A 25,478-nucleotide genomic window follows, 5' to 3' on the forward strand; every position below is an offset into this window, starting at 1 on the left:
GCCATAGTATGGAGGCCAACATACAGACACCCACATATACTCACATCAGCTGTGATTCAGACTTGTTTGTGAAATTGTATAATTTTTGTCCCAAAAAAAGGAGGAATTAGGGTCTTAAAATCTACCTAAATATATGTTAGTATAAAGACAATCCATTTTGTAACCCTGCATGGTCTCTTAACAATCATTATATAGTTTCATTAGTCTTAATTAAATTGAAGCAACAGTGAAATGATTGAGAGACATGCTTATCAGTGGGAGGGCTTCCACTTCTCCACATTGTGATTGACCAATTATTGTGGTATTTTTGAGTTAGGCTTATTTGACATAGAGCCTTTTAATTATGTGTCATTGAAGAAGATTTGGCCTATAACCTTAGAACCTCAGAACAGTTGCTTCCTCAAAAGTCAAAACTAAACTATGAAAAATGACTCTGGAATGATAATCAACAACAACAAAAACAACAAGGAACCCAAGGACGCTTTACACCAGATAAAAAGAAAGATTAAAAGAAAGATCAAAAGGCTACAGACTATAGGCCTTAGTAAAAAGGTAGGTTAAAGGCTTTTGTTCAGTGTTCTGTCCCCTTCTCTCCTCCACAGTCTTCAGCTGTTATTGACGAAGCTTTTGCTTGGTTTGATTATTTTATGAAACTGCTCCTTTTCCTATAACTTCCTCACATGGAGATGAAAGGTACAAAAATATTGCCTTGCACACTTCAGAAGGCCCATAACATAATTTGGCACTAAGTGGTCATATAAGTGTCCAAATGGAGTCAAAACAATGTAAAATACTGGTATTTTGGTACATGGCTGTATGGTGACATTTGAAGAAGGAACTGGGTCATGACAGTAGCTCCACCGAGTCACAGATTCAATAACGATTTCTGTTTTAGGTGGAGATTCAATGCAAACTGTGTTTTGTGCTTCTGCGAATCCGTTTTCTTTGCAATTGGATAAATTATGCAAAAGTCTTCAGGAGCTTCAGCCATTTTACTGTAGGTATCCCATGTCTTCTTGGGCTCATGCTCGGAAATCAGAGGGCATCTGCATGGGTTAAAGTTACAAAACTTTTTATGGACTATCAGTTCAGTAATCTAGCCATTAATTGCAACAACAGACTTGTATGAATTTGTCGTCGTGACGCCATGCTAGCCTAATTGTGTACGGCCTTTTTAACAACGTGACCTGTTCCGGCTTTGCTGTCGAGTCACGGACTTTTGGACCCCCTGATGTTGTGAAAATCCCAGAGAAAACACCGCCGAACAAAACACGTTTTCAAAACGAAACCCTTATAACGGGACTAGAGCTATAGACAGGAACATACAGTCCGTAGGCCAGCCCGTGCTCTTTAAACCAGCGAGACAGTTTTGCGCCGAGGGTGAGAAAATAAAGCGGAGCACGTGCGCCACCCGGTTAACGCGTTATAGTGAAACAGCGGTGGGACGCGCGGTGGCTAACACACCACCACCCTACCTACAACCGAGACTCAAATGAAATCTTGGCCCTGTATAAATAAGGTCAACCTCCATGTGTGAAATTATTTCCCAATTCAACATGTGGATTAGAAAGACACAATCACTAATTAGGCCCATTTGTATCAGGGTGCCATCCCAAACCTAACTTGGTTGTAATATTTAGACGCAGTGAAATGCATACACATAATAAACATATGGAATACCTCCCTTGTAGGCTAGTGATCAACTGAACAGGCACATTCAGTTGAGTGACATCGTTTTGCGTGCAGCGTGAGAACATATCGGCCCTTCTTACTGTCACATGGACCCACTGCGTTATTAAAAGATAAGAAAACACACTCCATGTCAGCTGCGTAAGTGTATCCACGTTCATCCTGTAATGCGCCATTATGCAGACGGACGTGGCTTTCCACAAGCATGCTGGCTATGAGACAAAATATACGCAAGTAACCATCGTTTGATAAGTGAGCGAGATCAGCCATCCACCAAACAAACAAGTGAACTTAACGCAACATATTGAAAGTTTCATTCTTTTCGGAAAAAACGGCGGCTTTGTCACTTTAACGGGGGCGCGCACCTCCCGCACATGTGAAATGAGCTGGCTATGGTTATACTTTCACTTTCGATGCACTCCAAACTTTCTGTGTTTTCTATTTGTAAAAACACACAGGTTCCTAGAAGAGGTCGTTTTTGTTACCTGTTATTTTTTCTGACTGTTAACGGAAATGGTATTGTGCTGAAGTGGAAGGCTTGTAGCGAAATCAACAGGCTATGAAAGCTGTGGGTGGTTTCCTCGATTCAAATTGAATCTGACACGTGTCTGTCTTATCAGCAGACGACAGACAGATCAGCAATTCATACGCTGCATTTTGCTTATTAACATATTGGTTGAATCAGATATTTGATTAAGAGGCTACTTTATTTTACATTTTAGCTGACAATGCTGAATTCTGGTGTCCTCTGTCTGCAGAAGGCCTACTACTACTATTACTACTGCTACTACAACTACTACTACCACTACTACTAAAAGACATCATCCTTAATGAACGCATTCCTTGTCCAAATCACACAGGCTTGGTATAGCTTGTTAAGAATTGCGATAACGGGGGCGCCTCGGTGGCACATCTGGTTGGACGGTGCCACACATAAGACACACCGCAGCGGCCTCGGTTCGAATCCGGCCCGCGCCCCTCAGTGCATGTCATCCCCCCCTGCCTCTCCCTTGACCATCACTATCAAATAAAGGCGGAAAACGACATTAAAAAAATACCATTACGTGTTTTTTTTGTCGCTTGCAGCAACTCCGCAAAGTTGCGTTTTTTCCCTTCATCTGCTTGTTGCTGCTCGGTTTATTTTCCTTACAGAGAAGAATAAAAATGGTCTTACCTTGCCTTTTTTGTTTTTTAAATTTTAATATTGTCTCAATTTTCACATGTTACCGGTTAAAGTGGGCATCACTACAACCAGATGTTAGGAACATAGCCTGCAACATGGAGCAGAATTAAAGTGCAAAAAGTAACTCTAAAAGTGCTCAAACGTGCAGGTCTATATCACATGACAGATACGGGACAGGGACAAAATAGTAGCCAGCAGCTTTATACATAAAGTATATGCATAAATTGAGCATATGAATTATCTATAGAACAACCAAATAAAGCTTGAAGTCCTAAGTTAGAAACATGGCAGGGTGGGTTTTTTTTCTTTACTAAAACGCACTTAGCGGTTAGACGGCTCGTTTTGAGCGTCTTACACGAGGAAACACTTCGCAAACTAAACAGGCTTCGTTAGTCCATGTTATGATCCTCTGAACGTGTTGGGGAACCAGGCCAGAAAGATTCAAGGGAATATTTGTGTGTGTGTGTGTGTGTGTGTGTGTGTGTGTGTGTGTGTGTGTGTGTGTGTGTGTGTGTGTGTGTGTGTGTGTGTGTGTGTGTGTGTGTGTGTGTGTGTGTGTGTGTGTGTGTGTGTTTAATTTCTCACACAGCCCTAAAACGACAGAAGACACGCCCGACTGATCAGCTTCTGTCTTATAAATAATTTTCCGATTTGACAGGATATAATTATTATCATGTAAATGCGAATTTTGAAAAACGATTCTTTTTGAAAATAAAATGTTGATATCTTTCTATCCATCTACAAAGATTTTTTTTGGGTTTCATAACAAATTAATTACCAGGGCCTGCATATTATAGTAAGGATAGATAGATAGATAGATAGATAGGTAGGTAGCTAGATAGATAGATATATGGGAATTATAGCTAGTTATTAGTAAATAAGTATTAACTAGTTCACCTGCGAAGTTATAAACGCCAACATTTGTAAAAACAAACACAGAAACCAAACAAGTAAAATGATGTTTCTTTTCTTTCCCCCCCTCAAACAGAGTCCACACATCAGGTGAATTCTCTTTGTCATCGCTCCCCGTTTGGCCGGTCGACCTAAAAGTCCATATACTGAGCGATGCGCTGCGTCGCGGCCGTCCTGCCGTAGCTACGGGCCAGGTCGTAGGGGGTGTGTCCGTGGGCGTTGGGCCTGCCGGGGTTTGTAGTCCGTCCGATCAACATCCCGACTACATCGTCGTGCCCCTCTCGAGCGGCCACGTGCAGCGGCAGGTTCCCGCCGTCGTCCTCGAGATTCACGTCCGCCCCGTGGTCCAGCAGCACGCGCACCATGTCCGCAAAGCCGTCTCGCGCGGCGTCGTGAGTGACGGTGAGGCTTAGGGCGGGGTCACGCACGTTCGGGTCGGCTCCCGCATGAAGCAAAGCCTCGGCGACAGCGGGGCTGCCCAGTTTCACCACCTGAGGACGGAGGAGAGACACGGAGGAGGGACGGAGGAGAGAGGGAGGAGAGCGAGAGAGGGATGGAGGAGAGAGAGAGGAGATCCTTCAGAGGACAGCTGGTTACTCTACGGCTTCATCTGTGTGGCACAGGGCTGGAGGGCAAGGCCCAATGGCCCTCAGCACTCAGGCCAGCCAAGGAAATCCAGAGTAAATCAAGTTGATTTGCATAGCTCCGAACCACAAGGTAGTCCCTAACGGCTTTACAGTCATTGTAATATACAACATTAGACAACATACCACAACCCCCATCATTAGACCCTCGACCTAAATGGGCAAAAACTTTATCAGGAAAAAATGGGAGAAACCTCAGCATGGACAGACATGCAATAAGTGTTGAATGATAATAATAATAATAATAATAATAATAATGATGATGATGATGATGACGATGATGATAATAATGATGATGATGATGACGATGATGTTAGTGTTATAATAACAAGCAAATGGACTTGTTTAGTTAATAGGTATCCAATACTGTGAGATAGGTACACACTCTTCTGGGGACTTTTCTGATTTTCTTATTAATTTCTACTTTAAAAAGTGGTGTTTTTGTCCTGGTGTCTTTACATCGACCAACCCACTGAAACAAAACTATTCTTTGTTCAGTTCAAAGTAACCCCGTTGTGAAGAACTTGAGCTGAGAGTCAAAGCTGAGTGCAGCAGAAGAGTGTATTATTTGACACAGTCCACCAGGACATTGAAGCATTTATGATCCGCCATTTTGTTTTTTCCTAAAGTCACAGCATGCTGCTCCAGCAGAGGCAAACGTTTCCCTTTTACACTCACCACCAAACCAGCTGCTTCTTCATCACAAATAACACACAACTCGTCCTTGTTTGGTACCGAATTTACAATGAAATTAATCTTTACATACATATGATCTAACATACAATTTGCTAACTAAAAACAAGATCATGTGCTTAGTTAGCAAATTAGTTAGCAATTATGTTATATTTCAGTTTACAATTATGTATAATGTAATGTAATGTATAACATTTCATATGAAGTTTCCACCAGCAATAAATCTCCACCCTGCAAATACTCTTTATATAGACTAAAGAAGGAAGTTATTTTCTGCATGAATCAATGCAATTTAATTATTGTATGATATGCTGGCCCTGATAATAAATTTGTTATGAATTGCTGTTGTAGCAGTTGTTTTGTGATGCAGCGCCTGTTTCTGTCTCTGACCACCCATGCAAGTCTCTCAACAAATTTCTCTGATTAATATAGTTTGTTTGATTACAAAGCATGATAAAAACTAGCATATTGGATATTTAAAGATAAAATATAAACAATACTATTGAGTAATCTGTCTTACATACACACAAAAAGAAACTGTTTTTTCAATGTTTATTTTACTACACACATGCTTCGATTTTCACTACACACTGCATGCTCATAGTTTAACAGTGTCCACCGGTTAACTGTCAGCAAACTTATTTTCACTCCATTTTGACATACATTATTCTAAGAAAACATTGCTTACACTTACCTGCAGGGAAGTCCTGCCATACGTATTGCATCCATTAACATTTGCTCCATTTTGCAGATAAAACAGTACTCGGGCTAGGTCTCCTCTCGCAGAGGCATTGCAGAGCTTGTCAGTTAGTGAAGACTCAGCCATTCTCATGGGCGAGAGCAAGACAAAGAGGAGGACGAGTTGGAAGCTAGGTTACAAAGTTGTAGAAGTCTTGTGCCTACATGAGCCTATGTACATTTCACTGAGGGGCCGATAGCCACTAAGAAGTGAAATGAAGAACAGGCCCCACCTACTCTGTTAAGAAACACCAACAGAAGTTCATATGTCTGTAGAGGGCTGAGCTATAGTGGTCGAGGGTAGCCCACTGTACCCAAACCTCATTCAAACACATTTCTAAAATGTTACACTAAGTGCATGCTCTTTTTTCTTTTCTTCTCTGGATAGGCTATAAAGGTGAGTCTCATAAGTCTTACGAGTTTGTGCAAAGGCCTTAACATAGTTTTTAGTTTTGGACATTTTGCATATAAACCCAAAGTTATATGAAATGCATATAATTACAAAAATTACATTAAATACATATAAATGTATATGCATATAAATCCAAAGTTATATCAAATGCATTAAAAATGTATGCACATAAATCCAAAATTAAATTAAAGGACTGGTATTATGCCATAAGGTGCACAGGCAACAAGTCTTACAAGCCATTTCAAAATGTAGCCAGTGAGATATATATATCTCACATTGGGAAGTGACTGATCAAATGCAGCCAAATGACCTGTGTAGCAAAATACCAGGCCTTTAACTTTCATGACAGCATAAACATTTACAGTAACCCATATCTGAGGTACTTGAGGTCTGTAATTCAGCAATTTATCATTTAAGTGTTAGAATGTGTCATCTGTTAGGATACAAATGAGTGATCAGTGTAAGGCAGCTGTAACAGTGCAAAGGACGCTGTCCAGCCGTGTAACACTAACATAATTATAATACACATAATTACACTCGTGTTGACTACAAACAAACTGCTGCTTGTTGTTACTGAATTACAGTAAGCAGATCCAGTGAAATTTGGCTTTGCCCACATTTATTTTAGAAAAGCCAAAAATTTTATTTGGAATGCAAAGTGTACCTATAAAACAATTACAGCTAAATATTTCTGTTTCCTCCGTCGTCTCCCCCCCCCAACCCAGTTATTCTCAAACACGTCTAATACGATGAACATGGGAATCCTTTCGACAGATGTAATTCAAGGATCTGACCCTTGAACTCCATGTTCACTTTAATGAAAGTGATCCATGAATGTGTGTGTTTATTTCGTTGTGTCACTAATTTCAGCCTGCTGATATCAAGCAAGTTCAGGTTCATTTCTTCCTCGTCAACTGTTCATAAGTCAACCTGCACCAACTGTGTGTCGTTTGAATACGTGTGGACAAATCTAACCAGTATACTACATTACAAACCATCTGTTATTCACATTTACTAGTCCTGTTCATATTCTAGGTGAATATTAGGCCTGCCAGGGTACTCGGCTAATATCATCAATACTGTAGCTACAACATAGCATTTGAATATTTTTTTTCTCGGTTTCTCTAATTTTCTCTTTGCAGCCTTTCTCATCCATAGGAAACATCTTATCTCCTAACAGCATCTACCTCTCATGCCTGCTCAGTGTGTGTCGTATTGTGTATTTTCCATGTATTTACTGTATGTAGAAACTCACTTGGCCGATAAAAACCGATGCTGCTTCTTGAAACGGGCGTCGACTTCATGCCTGATCTGAAATGTAATGAATTTACGGCAGCTTTAGCATTCGTCATCCCGTTACCAAACATTGTATGGGTTATGTGTTCCATAGTAAAGGTTGGGGATTTTGCAAAACTCACGTTAAATGAAGCTAGAAGACACAATCCCCCCCATAACACCAGCCGTCTTCTTCCATGTGCGTCTTGATCATCCACATAAAGGTGAACATCCTTTCAACGATTTGTAGCTGATCTGTGATCTGGAAAGAAAATTGCATTAGTTCCTATTCTTGACCAAAAAAAAAAATGTGTACACGACACGTTATAAAAAAGATGCGATTATATTTACGCCCCATTTCCCGCTCAATTCAAAAAAAAAATGGTGTGCAAAATGTAGCGCTTTATGTCGCTACACCGTTGTCTCACCGAAATGCGTCAAAATGACAGCCGGTTGAGAAGCATCTCGATGAACCATTCAAACCAAATGATGTGACTGCCAAGTCATCTTCTGTTTAATGATGTCGCAGCGGTCGAGTCACAGTGATCCTCCATATTTAATACATCATGTTTGTTTTTTTTAGTCAAGGAAATAGTCCCACCGAGTTGATGATATTCCGCGACCATTAGACAAGTGTTATAAAGATGTCCATGCCTTTTCTTTCAGACTCTGCCCTATGTGCACAGAGACGACTTATGTGCGCCCAAAATATCCTCTCTAACATGGCAGGAGGTCGTTCTTTTGAAGAGTAGGTACTGGACTGCAGGATATGGGCTATTTGGCGTTGACATTGCAGTTTAGGGCTGATATTGAATAAATTTGAAAGAGTCACCAGGAACACAGAGTTCCGGTGATTGGACAAGAATTAGAAAAATGGGCGGGACGAGGGAGTCAGTATGATTTCAATGCAACATTGCCAGTGAACTCCATGTAACACCCGCGAATTGATATTTTAATATGAGCTCACTCTCAATAATCCACAATGACTGTGACACTTAAAGCTATTCAAATTTCGATTACCAAGGGTTTTATTTCACCCCGAGGTTTATTATCGCTAACCTCTACCGTTAGGTTCGTTATCATAATACTGCCCTCTGGCGTCCGAAATGAGTTTAGAGATGCCTCTCACAACTGAAGCTGTTTTCATTAAGAATCTTCCCTGACTGCCTCCCAGCAACCGGGATTAGATCACATTTTATACAGATCCTTGCTGACGACATCGACCAACATGTGTAAATGCCGAGACCAAATTCTTGCCTCTAGACAGTTCCATAATAGTCAATATCTTGTGATAGAATACTTTTGTCACAATGACCCGTGAGATTTGAATATCTATCGGTTTTTAATATGTGATAACAAGAACAACTTCGATACAGAAAAGGCAACCGCACAGTCCTAATCAATTTAACGCTTAAGTTTAACAACAGTCACCCTTTCAGTCACTTTACGTCAAGTCGTAAAGCGATGGGATACCTGAGAATAATGATAGGCGATAAGTGGATCCTCTACTTCAAACTACTGTAATTTTCTCAAGATTGCTGAGCCCGATAGAGTTTACATTTTCAATTTGTTAAATTCTCACACGTCTTCACGTCCGAGCAAAGTATTTTCTTAATATTAAGTCACCCTCTGAGGCAAAAAGCCAGGCGAAGAGTTGCATTTGGCCAGTCATTGCCATGGCCTCCGATAGCGGCGATAGCAGCATGGATAGAGAAATGATTTTGGCTGATTTTCAGGTGTGTCTCTCTCTCTGTCCCTCATTTTCAGTAGCTAGTGCACAAATTGAGCTATTTAATATGTTACTGTTGAATTGGTAAGCGTGTCAACAGTGTCCATTAGATCATTCGAACTGTAAACAGCGGACCTTAGACTGAGTTTCGCTTTCTTTAGCTAGCGAGTTAGCTAATGGACAGCTCGCTAACACTGAAAGAGCATGTTGTTGTTAGCTGTTGGGTCACGAACTAGATGACATATCATGAAGCTGTCAGTTTAGAAAGCGTTACGTATTTAAATTTCTAATATTTTGTTTGCTATGCTGAGTTCACCTTCGATAGTTTAATATTGTAGTTAAATGTCATTTTGTTCAAGTAACCTTATTTCATGTTTCGAGTTCACACACCGTCCAGTCACTTAGCACGCTAATTAACCTAGCTGTCGTGCTAGCAGCACTGAAAGGCACAACACACACTCACATAGTATAACCTTACTATACAATGTGTACTTGGAAAATAATATTTATACCTCCTCACTGGCTTGTTATTTGAGCTGTTAATTTAGCTAGGACTGTGAATCGGTCCGAAGTTTGAAAGCTAACCTCTCAAGGCTACCCGGCTTTTGACAAGCTAACCTGATTGCCGGTGAATAATCTAGCAAGCATTAGCCGGTTTGCTGTTGTTTACAAGTCATGGCAAAAGCCAGACATGGGCAGAGTTTTGGTTAACTGCAAGTTTAAGGTGTCAGGGGCTGTAATTTTAAAGCAAACACATTTTAGTTGTGTAGTGAGGGAGGCCCAACAGTACAAAATTGATTAGGCCTGGTGAAAGAAATATGTTCGATAGCGAAAAGCATATAGTTCGTTATTTTTCGATGGCGACCAATTCGGCGTCAGCGCTCTACGGAGCTATACAAAGGTCTTAAGGGCAAGGTGGCACACGATAAACAACGGCTACATGTTTGCTGGGAAAGCTTTTAAGCCCATATTGGTCACTGCTTTAATCATTTACAAGCCATCGTGTAAATGTTTCTTGCGCCATTAGTGAGTGTCTCTGTAGAAACCCAAACTGGGTGTTAGAAAAAGAGTGGATGACAATGGAGTGGACACTGGGGGTTAACACCTCCTGTCACAGATGCCTTATGACATTAGATTCCTGTACTTTGAGTCCCAACTGTCATTTTAACCTTTCAGCCAGAACCACTGGCTGCTCATTTGAGGTTATTCGAAAGCTGACTTTGTTGCCTGCTGTCATCCCTCAAAACAAATCTCTGCTTGTTAGGAAACATGCAGTGGGAGTTGCTACAAACCCATTGCATGTAGCTTCCACAGGACATACCCCGCATTGCTGTTAATTCTTGGCTACTCCTATGAGTTGAACACTCATGCTGTTGGTCTATATGTCTCATCCACATAATTTCAATGGCAAAGTGAATTCTACTTAATAGCCTAAATCATTTGCTGAGTATGGGGCCATAAGCACAGGGTGCTGACTCTCTTCTATTTGCTGGCCTATGTCTGCTCACACTTGTCAGTCCCTTGCTTCAGTACATTTTAGTACTTCGTACATCTTTCCTGAGCTGCTCACCTTTATGGTTGAAACCAATTTGATGAACAGGAAGGGAAAGAAATTATACCAGTCGTAAAATAATTTATTATATTTGATAGTTCTCAGTTGTGGCTACCAGGTATTTAAACCCTTTGCTATGCTGCCAAGTGTAGCATCCTTGAACAAAACCTATATTGCTCACAGGGTATTCATGAACACTGAACAGAGGATAGTCCTAAGCAATGATATGCATGGTCTAAATCTAACCATTGGTTGAGGTTATTCCAAAGTCATTCCCAACTAAGAATTTTTTGTCTTTAGGCTACATATTTCCCAATTTAGCAAACCTTGCAGCTGCCTCCTGGTGATATATTTGCTCCAGTATCAGCTCTTTTTCTAAAGGGCATTGCAAGATTTTTTGCAACGAGAACAAATAGACTTGCCTTAAAATGTCCCTTCACACACTCATCTGTGCTTGCCAAACTTCTTCTTTAGGGGTTTCTGCTCAGTTAATAAAGTTGGCACAACACTTCTTATTGCTGACTTTATGCTCTGTTTGAAATGATCTGAGTCTTACTTTTGCACATTTGAATTCATCTGTTTGCCAAGATTTAAGCTTTTCCATACACTCAGATGTTAAGGTTCTCCTAACAAACTCTTATAGGACAAGCTATTAGTCTTTGTAAATTCTACCTTTTGAATGTGTTGTGAGTCAGTGTGAGTACGCTTTAGACACATGAGATCAGATACAATGAGAAACCTGGAATCAAGCAAATTATTAAAACTGATGTTGACATTCACCAAAAGTACCTCCTAATATTTGCGAAATGGCATTGATTTTGATTGAAATAAAGTAATTGTCTTATGCAGTAACAGGAGAGTCTACTCATTTAGCAGAAGTCTAATAGTTAAGAAAATGGAATTAAAATACATTTGAAACAGTAATTTCTCATACTGTTTTTTTATAACACTAAGCTGATCTGGGATTGTATGAGCTAGGAACAGACAAGTTAGCCATGTGGTGGGTAAAGTTATTTTTAGAGGGACAAATGCAAACTATCAGGGTTTCAGCAGTTTGTTGATATATGGTATCTGAGCTGTGCCAGTTGTTTGGACTTTCTTTATTACTTGATTTAAACATTTTTTTTCATGTAATACTCTCTGCCATGTTTAGTTTTTTAATAAATATGATGAATGACCAACAAATCTTCAATTTACCAAGGTTTAAATGCTGAAATCCTTGTGATACCATGAAAATATTAAGGACCTAAATTGCCCTGCTTTGCAAGGGTCAAAAGTACCAGTTTTGTGCAGTGGACAAGGTCTATTACTACTTTTGCATGACTATTTTAGAAGGAGGATAAGTGTATTTGACCTCTTTTTCATTTTTTATAACTCTTTCATTTTCCCCTTTTTGTTGCTTTCCTCACAGGCTTGCACTGGAATTGACAACATTGCGGAGGCAATCACTCTGTTAGAGCTCAACAACTGGGATTTAGTGGTAAGTTCAAGCTGCTGTTAGCTGCTGGCATGAAGCTAGTATCACAAATTGACAGACAGGCTCAGTTCATTTTAAGTACATGTTCATGAATGCCGTTAACTCCTCACAAATTTAGACTTCTTTTGTAGTGATGTGTGACATCCAGGTTTTCTTTTTTTTTTCTTCTTCTTTGTGTTGCCTTCCCGGTCTACAGTTGGTAGTCAGATACTATCTTTGGAATGACAGGGCTGACACTTCTGCATGGTTGTCCCAGAGAGAACTTTGCGAAGGAAGAGAATGTGTCATGAAACTTATTGTAATTTATTTAAGAAGGTATGTGTCCGTGGGATTTGCGTTAACATCTGACGTTGATCCATAATGTGTTTACATAAGAAAGAGCCTTTTAGCTTTGTGCATATTAGAAGTCCTTCTTCTTCTTCTTCTTCTTCTGCTTTTGGCTGCTCACATTAGGGGTTGCCACAGAGGAACATCCATTTCCATCTCTTCCTGTCCTCTGCATCTTCCTCTGTCACACCAGCCCCCTGCATTTCCTCCACATCCATACATCTCCTCTTTGGCCTTCCCCTTTTCCTGTTGCCTCGCAGCTCCATCCTCAGCAGCCTTCTCCCAATATACCTATCATCTCTCTCCCATGTCCAAACCATCTCAATCTCACCTCTCTTTTGGCATATTGGAAGAGTAGTGGTCTATATTAATGTTGATGTTGTTCAGGGTGTTGGCACATCTTTAAAAAAAAAAGAGCAGTGAACAGTGGCCAGTCAAACACAAGGGGCAGGGCCCCCTGTACCTGTAAGCTAGATAACTTGCAGTTTCACAGTGCTAGTTGGTGTGTTGCATGAACCCTAACAAAGGAACCTGATATCTGTGGGTGTGGGTGTATATGTTGGGTGTGGGCAGCATTGATGTCCATACAAACAAAAGATTGGCCAAAAAAGCAAATATTTTAACACTTTTCACATATACACTGATCAGCCAAAACATTAAAACCACTTGCCTAATATTTAGGTGCCCCTCGTGCCACCAAAACAGCTCTGACCCGTCGAGGCATGGACTGGCACACTGTAAAAATGGGCGCATTATCCTGCTGAAAGAGGCTACTGCCATCAAGGAATCCGTTGCCATGAAATGGTCATCACGGGCACTCTGACCGGTCTGTGGCTACGCAGCCCCATACGCAGTAGGGTGCGATACACTGTGTCCTGACACCTGTCTATCATAGCCGGCATTAACTTTTTCAGCAATTCGAGCTGCAGTAGCTCTTCTGAGGGATCGGACCAGATGGGTTAGCCTTCACTCCCCACATGCTTCAAAGAGCCTTGGGTGCCCATGATGCTGTCACCCGTTCACCAGTTGTCCTTCCTTGGACCACTTTTGGTAGGTACTGACCACTGCATATTGGGAACACCTCATAAGACCTGCCGTTTTGGAGATGCTCCGACCTAGTCATCTAGCCATCATAATTTGGCGCTTGTCAAAGTCGCTCAGATCCTTACGCTTGCTAATTTTTCCTGCTTCTAACACATCATCTTCGAGAACTGACTGTTCACTTGCTGCCTAATATATCCCACCCCTTGACAGGTGCCATTGCAATGAAAAAGAAAATAAAGCCATTCACTTACCTGTCAGTGGTTTCAATGTTTTGGCTGATTGGTGTATGTTTATGTGGCCTTTAACCATCTAACCTGTGCTTAATTGTATGACTATGTACAATGGCTATAAAAAGCGATCATGAAAAAGTAAATTCTCTCCTTTTGATGTCAGTTTGTTTTACATGGTAATGAAACCACAAGATAAACTACTGTAATAAAATTACACAAGAAAAACAATTTGTTAATTTGGGAAGGTGACTTAAAAGAAGTGGTCTATAAAAATACTTAATCGCAAATCCAAAAGGAAAAGAAATAGAATATTTGCAAATACAGATGAAGTAACTTCTGGATTGAATTATGGAATCGAACTGAAAAAAAAAGCTGTGGTGGAAAGTAGTCAATCAATGAGAAAATAAGGTAAATTATGTAAAAAAGAAAGATGTACAATATTAAATCATGAGATAAGCTTAAGAGTAGATGTGTGTGTGTGTGACAAAAATCAGAGATACAGGAAAGGAAAACAGTTGATTTTGAAAATGTTTTTTGGCACCAAAATTGTAAAGAGGGCAAATATGTTTTCATAGCCACTGTGTGATCTGGGTAGCACAAAAACTCATTTCAGTATGGCTTTGCCTTTTCTACACATTGTGTTCTTGTGTGTTCTAGAGGAATCCATTCATTTGTTCATTGAAACAAAAGCTCAGTTCAAACTGACAGCAGGCACTGTCAGTACAGGGGTGGAATTTCCAAGGGTGCAGGTGGTGCTGTTGCGCCTGAGCCCGCAGCTTGTAGGGGGCCCGGGAAAACAGCAAGTTAAGTGAACTTTAAGCAAAGGCTCCATGCACCCGTTTTTACAAGGCACTGTTTCAAACCATAATTATTATTACTTAATATGGTAGTCTGGACCTACAGTGGCTCCAGAAAGTATTCAGACTCCTTCACTTTTTGCACACTTTATCGTGTTGTGGATTTCAGTTTAAATGGAGAAAGCTTAACATTTTTGCCCATCAATCTACACTCAGTAACCTATAATGACAAAGTGAAAACATGTTTTTAGAAATTTTAGCAAATTTATTAAAAATCAAAAACTGAAATCTGTCATTCATGTAAGTATTCAGACCCTTAATTCAGTACTTTGTATAGGCCTCTTTAGCAGCAATTACAGCTTTGAATCGTCTTGGGTAAGTCTCTACAAGTGTTGCACACCTGTATTTTTGCAGTTTATTCCATTCTACCTGGCAGATTCTCAAGCTCCGTCAGAGTGGTTGGGAAGCATCTCAACTGCCATCTTGAGGTCTCTCCACAGATGTTCTATAGGGTTTAAATCTGGGCTTTGGTTGTGCCACTCAAGGAAAGTCAGAGACTTGTCCAGAAGCCAGTCCAGCGTTGCCTTGGCTGTATGCTTCAGGTCATTGTTGTGCTGAAAGGCGAACCGTCGGCTCAGTCTGTCAGGTGCACTCTGGAGCAGGTTGTCATCAAGGACATCTCTGTAATTGGCTGCATTCATCCTTCCCTCACTTCTGACCAGTCTCCCTGTCCCTGCTGCTGAGAAGCACCCCCATAGTATGACGTTGCCACCACCATGTTTCACCGTAGGGATGGTATTAGCCAGGTGATAAGCAGTGCCTGGTGTTCGTCAGACGAAGTGCTTGGAGCATTGCCCAAAGAGTTAAATTTTTGTCTCATCAGACCAGATAATCTTTTTCCTTGTGCTCTCAGAGTCTTTTGAATGCTATTTGGTAATTCCCAAGTGGGTTGTCATATGCCTTTGATTCAAGAGTGGCTTTCGACACTTCTAGCTCAGAGATACATGGCATAAGTCGCACATTAGGGAGCTCCTGCAGTCTATTTTTCTTAACACCATTATGCACTTATAAGTTTTATATAACACTCATTTAACATAGTTACTTTGATTTTGATCACTAAAATGCTACCTAAGGTTAATAAAGGAGGAACCATCCTTCAGTCACACCTGTGGCCTGCAGTGCACGGTGCCTCCCCACCCCATAGTTGCGCTGTTCCACTGCCAGAGGCTAAGCGGCATGCTGCCTTTCACGACAGATATTACTGTACTCAAAACTGAACTTATCTCTACTCTTCACGATGATGTTGCAGCAATATTTAAAGCTGAGCTTCAAGCAGCTTTGGGCGATAATCTCATTTATTAAGACTGAACTGCTTGTTCTGAAAACGGAATTGTCTGGCAGCATATCCACTATGCAGTCAGATTTCATGGGACAAGAGGGCACTGTAACAGAAATGGAGCAGTCTCTGTCTGCCTGCACTGATTACATTGTTACTCTTCAAACCAAAGCGGAACATTTGTCTAAAGAATCAAGTTGGAAAACAAATGTGAGGATTTGGAGTCCAGAGCTCACCATCAGAACATCCAGACCTGCCTCATCCACTGCCAGCGTGTCTAACCTTCTGGAAGCTTTCACAGTCAAGAAAGAGCTGCTTTTGGACAGAGCTCACCATGCTCTGATGCCTAAACCGAAACCTGGTGGCTACCCCCACGCTATAGTGGTGAAGCTGCACTGTTAAATGTATTGCGCCGATATCCTCAGGAAGGCGAGAGAACTACAATGGATAAAGTTACGAAACATGACCATCTCTGACTTTCTGAACCACACTGCCAAGACGGCATTGACCTGTGCTGCCTTCAAAGATTTCTGTTGTCAGTTACATGATATCGAGGGAGTCGGGCTCGGTCTTCTTCACCCAGCCCAGTTGCGCATCACCTATGGAGATGTGCAACGGGACTTCATGTTGCAAGAGGAGGCTAAGACATTCATCAGGATTATAACCAAGTAAAGACACTGCATGTTTACTTTTTGTGATGCTAGTTTCAGCACCATATCTTTCAAGTTTGATCCACATCTCCTGGTGAGTTAATCAACATAGCATACCATAAGATCAGAATTATGTGTATTTGGCCATGTAGGTTTGTACATACATGGAATTTGACTCCGGTTTCATGGCTCTCTGTGTACTTAACATAGAATATTAACACAACAATCTTCAGATATATACACAAGGATTGACTTATACAGGTGAAATAAGAGGTGATAAGGTGCAATGGTTTTAGAGAATGCTTTGTTTTTTCCATTCTCACCAGGGCATTGGCTGTTTATGAGAACAGAACAGATACAGTTGGCATTGTATTTTTCTCTTATTACTTATTTCACTTAAACCAGGGGTGTACACAATTTTTTGACTCGTGAGCTACTTTTAAAATGACCAGGTCAAAATGATCTACTCATATTAAAAATAATAATAATATAAATACTCAATACATGTTTTACATATATGTGAACATTTATATGCAGTGTGTGTATTTATATACATGTTGTGTTACATATACAGTATTGCAATGGATTTGCATTTATATTGAACCTTACACAGGCAATAATCACACCAAGCATTTGCTACTACACTATGTTGAAATTGCATCACTGCATGAACCTTTACAGCTGTGTTAAATTGTTAAATAGATTTGTGATCTCTACCTCTCTACTCTGAGGATGACCTGCACTGGAGGGAGTCAGACAGGGTTGCATAGTTCGGACAGTAGCTGCTGGTAGCCAGCCTCAAGCAGTCCTCCAAATGATCATCTGTCATGGTGGAACGGTATTTGGACTTGATAATCTTCATGTGAGAAAAGGCTGACACACACACATAAGTAGAGCCGAATAATGCCGTCAAGGAGGTTGCGCATTTCCTCATGTTTGGGTACTTGTCCTCTGTAAGTAAGTTCCAAAACTCTCCATGCGCCCTGGACTTAAGCTGAATGTCAGCCTGTACTGTCAGCATCTCATCCTCCACTGCAGACGAGTTCAGCTGAAACAGTGTTGCCATTTTTGAGGCGAGAGAATCCACCTCTGTATCTTCCCCAAATGGGCAGCACATAAATGTAGCGATTGGCTCGAGCAAAGCAAAGTCTTGAAGCCGTTTGTCAAAGTCTGACCGGACATTTTCAATCTGCTCTGTGTAGCATGCACTGTCAAGTTGTGCACACGCCCTCCCTTGCTTCTCCAGCTCTGCTGCGAGGTTTCGCAAGTTTCCCAAATCACAGCGCTGCAACTTTGAGGACAGAAGTTGCATTTTCCGTTTGAAAGCGTTAACTGAGCTGATCATGTTTACCACGCTTTTGTCTTCCTTGCAGCTCTAAATTAAGCTCGTTCAACATGTTGGTTAAATCGGTTAAAAACGCCAAGTCTAGCAGCCACTGATTGTCATTAAGTTGCTTGTGTTCCGCATGTTTAGTGATAAGGAGAAACTCCTTAATCTCCGGACAGAGCTCTCGAAATCTCTGCAAGAATCTCCCTCTACTAAGCCATCTCACGTCAGTGTGTAGCAAGAGGTCAGAGTAGTTACAGTCAGCCTCTTCCAAATGTGTACCAAACAACCGTCTTTGAAGAGACCTCGCTCGAGTAGAACAGGCGGGTTTGGTTGCCACATCCATGACCTCTTTCATGTTTAGCATTTTTGTGCATAATGCTTGTTGGTGTATTATGCAATGGTAATTAAGGAAGTCCAGGAAAGCATCGTCCTCCCTGCACTTGGCAATAAATCCATTCGAGCGGCCCACCATAGCAGGCGCACCGTCCGTGGTGATTGACACCAGTTTACACACTGGGAGCTGGATTTTATCCACAAAGTTTTTGAAGATCTGAAAAATGTCCTCTCCCCGCGTGTGTTCCTTCATGGGTAGTATTGTTAACAGCTCCTCTTTTGCGGTCATATCTTGAAACACCATCCGAATGAAAATGCACAATTGGGCCGTATCACTTATGTCCATAGACTCGTCCAATTGTAGCGAGAAACACTCGCAGTCCACGATGTCCCTCCAAAGCTGCTGTGTCAAATCATCGCCCATCACTTCACAGCGCCTTGTGACGGAATTTCTTGATAACTGGAGAGCTTTGATTGAAGATATTATTTCTGATTTGTTTTTAAAGTCCCGAAACAACGAATCTGCTGCCTCAAGGAAGGCCTCTTTCATCATCTCTCCATCTTGGAAGGCCTTCTTATGCTTAATGATGGAGTGACTCACCCGTAAAGATGCTTCGGTGGCTGCCTTTGCCTTTGAATGCAGCTGCGGGAAAAGTGACTGCTGGGCGATTAACTGCGATTTTAGTTCCCTCACCTTTCTCTTTCTCAGCTCGCTTTTCAGTCATTGTCATAGTTTTTATGAACAGTTCGAAAGTGCCTCTCCACATTTCCTTTTTTTGGGATAGCAATGCTAGACTGACAGATGAGACAAACGCATTTGGAATAAGACATGGTAAAAAAAAAAGAGTCCTCCTCCCATTCCACATGGAAATGGTGTTTTTTGTTTCTTGCTAGGTCCGGCTCCCCCACTCATTTTTGTTTTGTTTCACTTTTTAGTAGAGTTTTTTTTAGAGAGTTGAACTAGCTAGCTCGATGCAGTTCTGCATTAGCTCACGTTGTGGGCATGTGAACTGCAAGGCACATTAGAGAAGGGCTCTGGTTGTTATGGTAACCTAATGTAACAAAGTTTTAGGTTCCGCTCTAGAATCTTTGGTTTTAGGCAACAGCAGACTGGCCGTCCTTTACGTCAATCAAAAGGCAAATGCCAAATGGAGGACAGATGATAGGCTAATGTCTTAAAAAAAAGGGTTTTTGGAATGTCATGGAGATCTACCAGCACTGCCTTCGCGATCTACTGGTCGATCGCGATCGACGTAGTGGGCAGCCCTGGCTTAAACCAACTTGTTTACTGTATTGATATAGTTTATTACCTGTCCCTTGGAACAAATGGGCCAGGGCTTTACATCCTTTACGTCAATGTTCCTGTTACACCTGATGTTTTGCTTATGTTAATAATGCTGTTTTGCTATAAAACAGGTTAAGATACCTCAGTCAGTATTTTTCCTGGTTTTCAATATTATTTGTACTATTTATCTTTTTTTTTAATCATATTTGGTATTATGGGGAGTTATTTTCATATTGTATTAACTACATCAATTTTAGGCTACTTGTGCCTAAATGTTTCACGCTTTTTACACAGCATCAGTTCCATTAAGCTAATGTTTTATTTAGGATCACAACAACTTGATTATTTTATTGTGAAATAGACCTTTCTTTGGTAGGTTTAACTACTACTAGTACTTTCGGCTGCTCCCATTAGGGGTCACCACAACGGATCATCCGTTTCCATTTCTTCCTGTCCTCTGCGTCTTCCTCTGTCACACCAGCCACCTGCATGTCCTCCCTCACCACATCCATAAACCTCCTCTTTGGCCTTCCTCTTTTCCTCTTCCCTGGCAGCTCCATATTCAGCATCCTTCTCCCAATATACCCAGCATCTCCTCCACACATGTCCATGCTATCTCAATCTTGCCTTTGGTAGGTTGAACACCCTTGTTTTTTTTTTTTTTAAATTTTATTTTCTTGCCTTATTACCGATTTATAGGTCATGGTGCCTTTAGGTTACTATATTATATCGCTTGTCTTTTCAGTAGTTGCTGTACTGATTCACACTGTTAGTTTCTTGTGCCTTACACTTAACATTTAAAGTTCACTGCTCTGCAGGGATTTACCTTTCAGATTTAGCTACTTAGTCGAAAGCACCACTCAGAAGGATTGCTCCTGTCGGAGTCTGTACTGCTGTTCCTATCGTTTGGGTATGGAGACACTTGATGTGCAGGTGTGGGGAGGGTTTGGGTGGGCTCTTGGTGTTGGGTTATGTTTCTGTATTCATTTTTTTATTTGTACTATTCCACATTTTCCCTTACCTTCTTTCCCTTTTTTAAGGGGACTCAGTCGCTTGCTTTTCCCTTCTTTCATTTCCTATTCAAGTGACAGCTTTAATGACCAACACTAATTCACAAAATCTGGACAGTGGATCTTGTATCGAGTTCTTGAGCAGGAATGTATGAACGGTCTGGTTAAACGGCCAAAGATATGCTCTCGTCTCAAACGTTTAAATACTGACATAGTATCTTATAGGAAACACATTTATGTGATGGGGGGGGGCATGATGGCCCAGTGGCTAGCACTGTTGCCTCACAGCAAGAAGTGCCTGGGTTCGAACCCCAGGCCATCCGAGATCCTTTCTGTGTGGAGTTTGCATGTTCTCCCTGTGTCCCGTGTCTGCGTGGGTTTCCTCTGGGGATACGGTTTCCTCCCACCCTCAAAAAAAAAAAGAAGAGAAAAAAGACATGTATGTTGGGGTTGATACTGCTGTCTGTGCCCATGACCAAGGCAATATGAAGAAATAACTGGAGTTGGTCCCTGGGTGCTGCACGGCGGCTGCCCACTGCTCCTAGCTACACAGTTAGGATGGGTTAAATGCAGTATAAAAATGGCTATGCCTGTGTGTGTGTGTTTTTCCCCGTATCGCCTTGCCTGATGATGCTCTTTGCATGTGAACTGTGCCCACTAACACAACAGTGAGTGAGACATCCAGATGATGGCAAGACCTCACTTACCTTGGATCATGGTGTTGTCCAATGGACATTTCGTTTAACGTGTATCCATGTAATGTGAGATTAATATTCTTTCATGTTTCTGTTAAACACTGTTAGTGTTTGTATTTAGCCACGATCGTAGTCTTTTTTTTTTTGGGACCCCCCCCCCTTTTTTTTTTTTTCTTCTCCCTGGTTGTACATGGCCAAGGACCCCACTCTTTCGAGCCGTCCTGGTCGCTGTACCACCCCTTTTGCCGAGCCGGGGAGGGTGGCAGACTACCACATGCCTCCTCCCATAAATGTGGAGTCGCCAGTCCCTTCTTTTCACCTGACAGTGAGGAGTTTCGCCAGGGAGACATAGCATGTGGGAGGATCATGCTATCCCCCCTCCCCCCCAAACAGGCGCCCCGATCGACCAGAGGAGGTGCTAATGCAGCGACCACGACACATACCCACATCTGGCTTCCCACCCGCAGACACGGCCAATTGTGTCTATAGGGACGCCCGACCAAGTTGGAGGTAACGCAGGGATTCAAACCGTTGATCCCTGTGTTGGTAGACAACAGAATAGACCGCCATGCCACCCGGACGCCCTTCCACGATCGTATTCCGCAGAGTTAGTTGTAATTTCCATCCGTTTACGTGACATGATTCGGAGCTAGCCACTAGCTTGCAATATACTGCATTCTGCTAGCTACTGTTTCTGTGAATTGCGGTTGCTAATTTTCTGTTGTTTATACCCTTGTACACTGAATGCTCATTGTTTAGTGACTGTTACAGTGACTGTCATTCATATATTGTAGTTTGAATGTTTATTCAGTGTTTGCTAATTGCTAGCCTGTTACTCTTGTCATTATTAGCCTTTAGCTCTGCATGCTAACTGTTAACGGTGTATTAGCCCTTCGCGCTGCATGCTAGCTGCTATCTGTGTAGATGCCCATGTCTAGCATATGTTTGCCGTTGCTGTCTATGCTGTTGCTGTCTATGCTAGAATTTCCATTACTAATCAGTCTGTATTGTTGTCTTATTGTTACAGAACCACACACATACACCCTTTTATGTATCGACCCCCTTTGAGATAGATAAAGAGCCTAAACTCTGGACCTGGACTCTGCATCTCCTTTTTCCACACTCTCACCCGAACACAAAAGTAGTGTCCTAACCCAACACCCTGAAGTGATTGCTGCCACACCTGTGGATCCATATACATTCTCACACACAATTTTTGGTCCTTCGAGCCGAATCCAAGAAACCACATCAGCCCAAGATGTTCGGGCCAGATGAGAGAGTCCTGGAACAAGATGTGGACTGCCCATGCAGATGTTGCTACCTGCCATTATATCTTCAGGACTATGAGGTCAGTTATGCTATTAGGCACTGCATTCTTGTTGATGAACAGGACAGACAGACTACTTCCTCTGATATTCTCAGATGTACATAGAATCAGAGAAGGGAGTGACCAACTGCGATGAGATGTGCAACACCTTACAGACTTGATCTCTAGCTCTCCTGTACTAGCCTTCCCAGTATGCCAGATCACGGCCCAGACACCATGAGGAGATGTTATTCACACCTGCGCCCAGTAAGCTGACACCATATAGTGGTCATCAGGACCTATGTCAGTGTGAAAGTACTCCACAGGTGTCATTCAGTGATGAGTCTCTACACCCACAAGGCAGCCAGCGTGATCCAATTACGGAGCTCAGTGACAGTCTAAAGGGAGCAGGGCTGTCAGGTCAGCGTGCAGCACATTCACCAGCAACTTCAGCTGAGTCATCCCCCTTTTACAAAGACTTCCCTCCACAAACACCAGAGAGTAGATAGTCCCCTCCGCCTCAAGGCTCAAGTACATTGGAGCGGTTGCAGCTGCATCACCCAGAAGGCAAGAGACTGCCCTCCACCTGGAGCTGTTCACCATCATTCTGTCAATAGCTACCGCCCCTTTCATGATGCTACATTAAGTCAGCTAGACGGCAGGTATCGTTCTCATCCTGATGATGCCTATCGTTGCCATGACAGTCTCCACCTGCGTGATGACAGATACCACTCTCAGCATGGGGCTGCCTACTGCCAGCCTGACAATGGCTACCCGCCTCCACATGGTGCTTCATACCATCATCCTTATGACACGGTTTGCCCTCTGCCTCGATGATGCCTATTCTCCCCATGGTGACAGCCACAGTCACCATGCTGCGTTTTATCGACGGCCTAGTTTGAGAGCCCATCATGATGATTGCTACTATTGGAAAGATGGCAGAAATCATCCTGTTGTTCGTAGAAGCCGCCCTGAGGATCACTATCATCATGCTTATGTGGCTGCTATTATGGGCATGATGATCAGTACTGTTACCCACATGATCACCTGCATCCAGTTTGACGGCCTCAGGCTCCAGCCCTATTCAGCAGACACCCACAGTGAGACACCCATTGTGGACCTAAGCCAACGACCCCCAACTTTGTACATGAGGATCCACGTGAGTTTGCAAAATTTAAGCTTGCATTAGACAACATACTCCCACCTGATGCCCCAGAGTGCTTCAAGTTTCAGATATTGACAGATCACCTGAAATGTGAAGAAGCACTGCTTATTGTTGATTCGTACAGCAACGGGCTATTCCCATTCAGTGACACCATGAGAGCAGTCAATGAAATGTACGGTCAACCTCAACATCTGGCCTTAAAGCGGATCTCCAATCTGATGGATGGACCCAACATCAAGAGTGGTGACATCAGAGCCTTCAAGTCATTTGCCCTCCAAGTCTGTGCACCAGTGGGCATGCTGCACCAGTTGGGAGACCAGGGCTGGACAGAGTTGAAGTGTGGCTCACATGTATCTCACCTCTTAGCTAAGTTGCCACACGACCGAAGAACCAATTTCCAGAGATTTGTGAATCCCATCCACACTCCTATTTCAACGCTGCTTGACCTGGCTGATTGGCTGCAGTATGAGGTACGTGTACAGGTGAATGGAGACCGGTACTGTAGTAACTCAGATAAAGAGAAGCAAGCTCCACACAGAGACTGGCGAACTGGGTACAAGTCTACGAAGACTACTACTGTTCTCCATGGTAGTGAGCAGAAGGAAAAGTCAGAGAAAGTCATGACTGTATCTGCAGTGGATGCAACACAGGAAAAGCCAAAGAAGTACTGTCCCTTCTGTGAATCTGTGCGGCCCTTCTGTGAATCTGTGCAGCACTACATGAATAGTGTAGCAACTTCAAACTCTTGTCAAAGGCGCAGAAGACAGAGTGGATCAAGAGGAACAAGAGGTGCTGGAGATGCGGCCTTGAACACCAAGCGGCAAAGTGTACCCTCAAGACCAAGTGCAAACGGTGTGAACGAAAGCACCTTGAGGTTCTTCATAAGGTCAATACCAGCCAAAATGCCATAGCATCTGGTAAGCCCAAAGCGGCTGAAGAAAGCACTTGCTCGGTAAGTTCTATCTTGGAGGCGCTGTACCAAGATCGGCCGACAAGCAACAGTCAGGTGCCAATCAAGCTGAGTTCTATTAACCTTCAGAGCAGCAACAAGGTACTTGAAACCTATGCTATATTGGATGATGGTTCAGAGTGCACCATAGTCCTATGCGAAGCTGCTGATCGCTTGAGCCTTCATGGGGAAGCTGAAGACCTGGCACTCCACACTGTCCGGCAAGAGGTTCATATCATCCATGGAGCCACAGTATAATTTTCTGTAGCTCTTGCATCACAGCCTGGCAATTCTTTCCAGAGCCACAGAGCTTTCACTACAAAGGAACTCAGCCTTACCTGCCATACGTACCCAGTCAAAGCGCTGCAGGAGAGGCACCGTCATCTTAAGGATCTGCCACTGCCGAGCATCAAGGAGGCACGGCAATTACTGCTCATCGGGTCGGATCACCCACATCTTATCACTCCAGTGGTGCCAGTACACCTAGCCCCCCCTGGTGGACCTGCAGCTGTGCACACCAGACTTAGGTGGACTCTACAAGGCCTGTCAAGATTCCTGCACCACCGGCTAACTCCGCAGCAGGGCCTTTTCACCTTTTGTACCACTCCAGAAGCTGAGCTCTTTAGCCATGTGGAGAGACTGTGGCAGTTGGATACCCTGCCTTATCGGAGTGAGCAGCTCATCACCAGGTTGAAGCAAGATGCATAGGCAGTCTGA

At 42.5% G+C, this 25,478-nt stretch overlaps 2 protein-coding genes across 2 annotated transcripts in view; one reads left to right on the forward strand and one right to left on the reverse strand.

Annotated features, from left to right (window-relative positions):
- Positions 1-3,915: 3,915 nt before the first annotated feature.
- On the reverse strand, positions 3,916-5,947 carry cdkn2c (cyclin-dependent kinase inhibitor 2C (p18, inhibits CDK4)). Its single transcript, XM_056276844.1, has 2 exons — positions 5,816-5,947; positions 3,916-4,275 (listed from the first exon to the last, which is right to left on the reverse strand). The coding sequence occupies exons 1-2, from the start codon at positions 5,945-5,947 to the stop codon at positions 3,916-3,918; spliced, it is 492 nt and encodes a 163-aa protein (XP_056132819.1).
- A 3,063-nt stretch (positions 5,948-9,010) lies between these two features.
- Positions 9,011-25,478, forward strand: part of faf1 (Fas (TNFRSF6) associated factor 1) — a 181,689-nt gene continuing 165,221 nt past the window's right edge. Inside the window, exons 1-2 of the mRNA XM_056276960.1 lie at positions 9,011-9,282; positions 12,239-12,307. Coding sequence (XP_056132935.1) covers positions 9,223-9,282; positions 12,239-12,307 — 129 coding nt within the window. The 5' untranslated portion in view covers positions 9,011-9,222. The remainder of the gene's footprint in view (positions 9,283-12,238; positions 12,308-25,478) is intronic.

The sequence above is a fragment of the Lampris incognitus genome, chromosome 3, assembly GCF_029633865.1.
Source record: "Lampris incognitus isolate fLamInc1 chromosome 3, fLamInc1.hap2, whole genome shotgun sequence".
NCBI lineage: Eukaryota > Metazoa > Chordata > Actinopteri > Lampriformes > Lampridae > Lampris > Lampris incognitus.

Coding starts and splice junctions, on each gene's coding strand:
- cdkn2c (XM_056276844.1), bottom strand. CDS start 5,947: ATGGCTGAGTCTTCACTAACTGACAAGCTCTGCAATGCCTCTGCGAGA. Junction 4,276..5,815: donor ATGGCAGGACTTCCCTGCAG/GTAAGTGTAAGC, acceptor CTCCGTCCTCAG/GTGGTGAAACTGGGCAGCCC.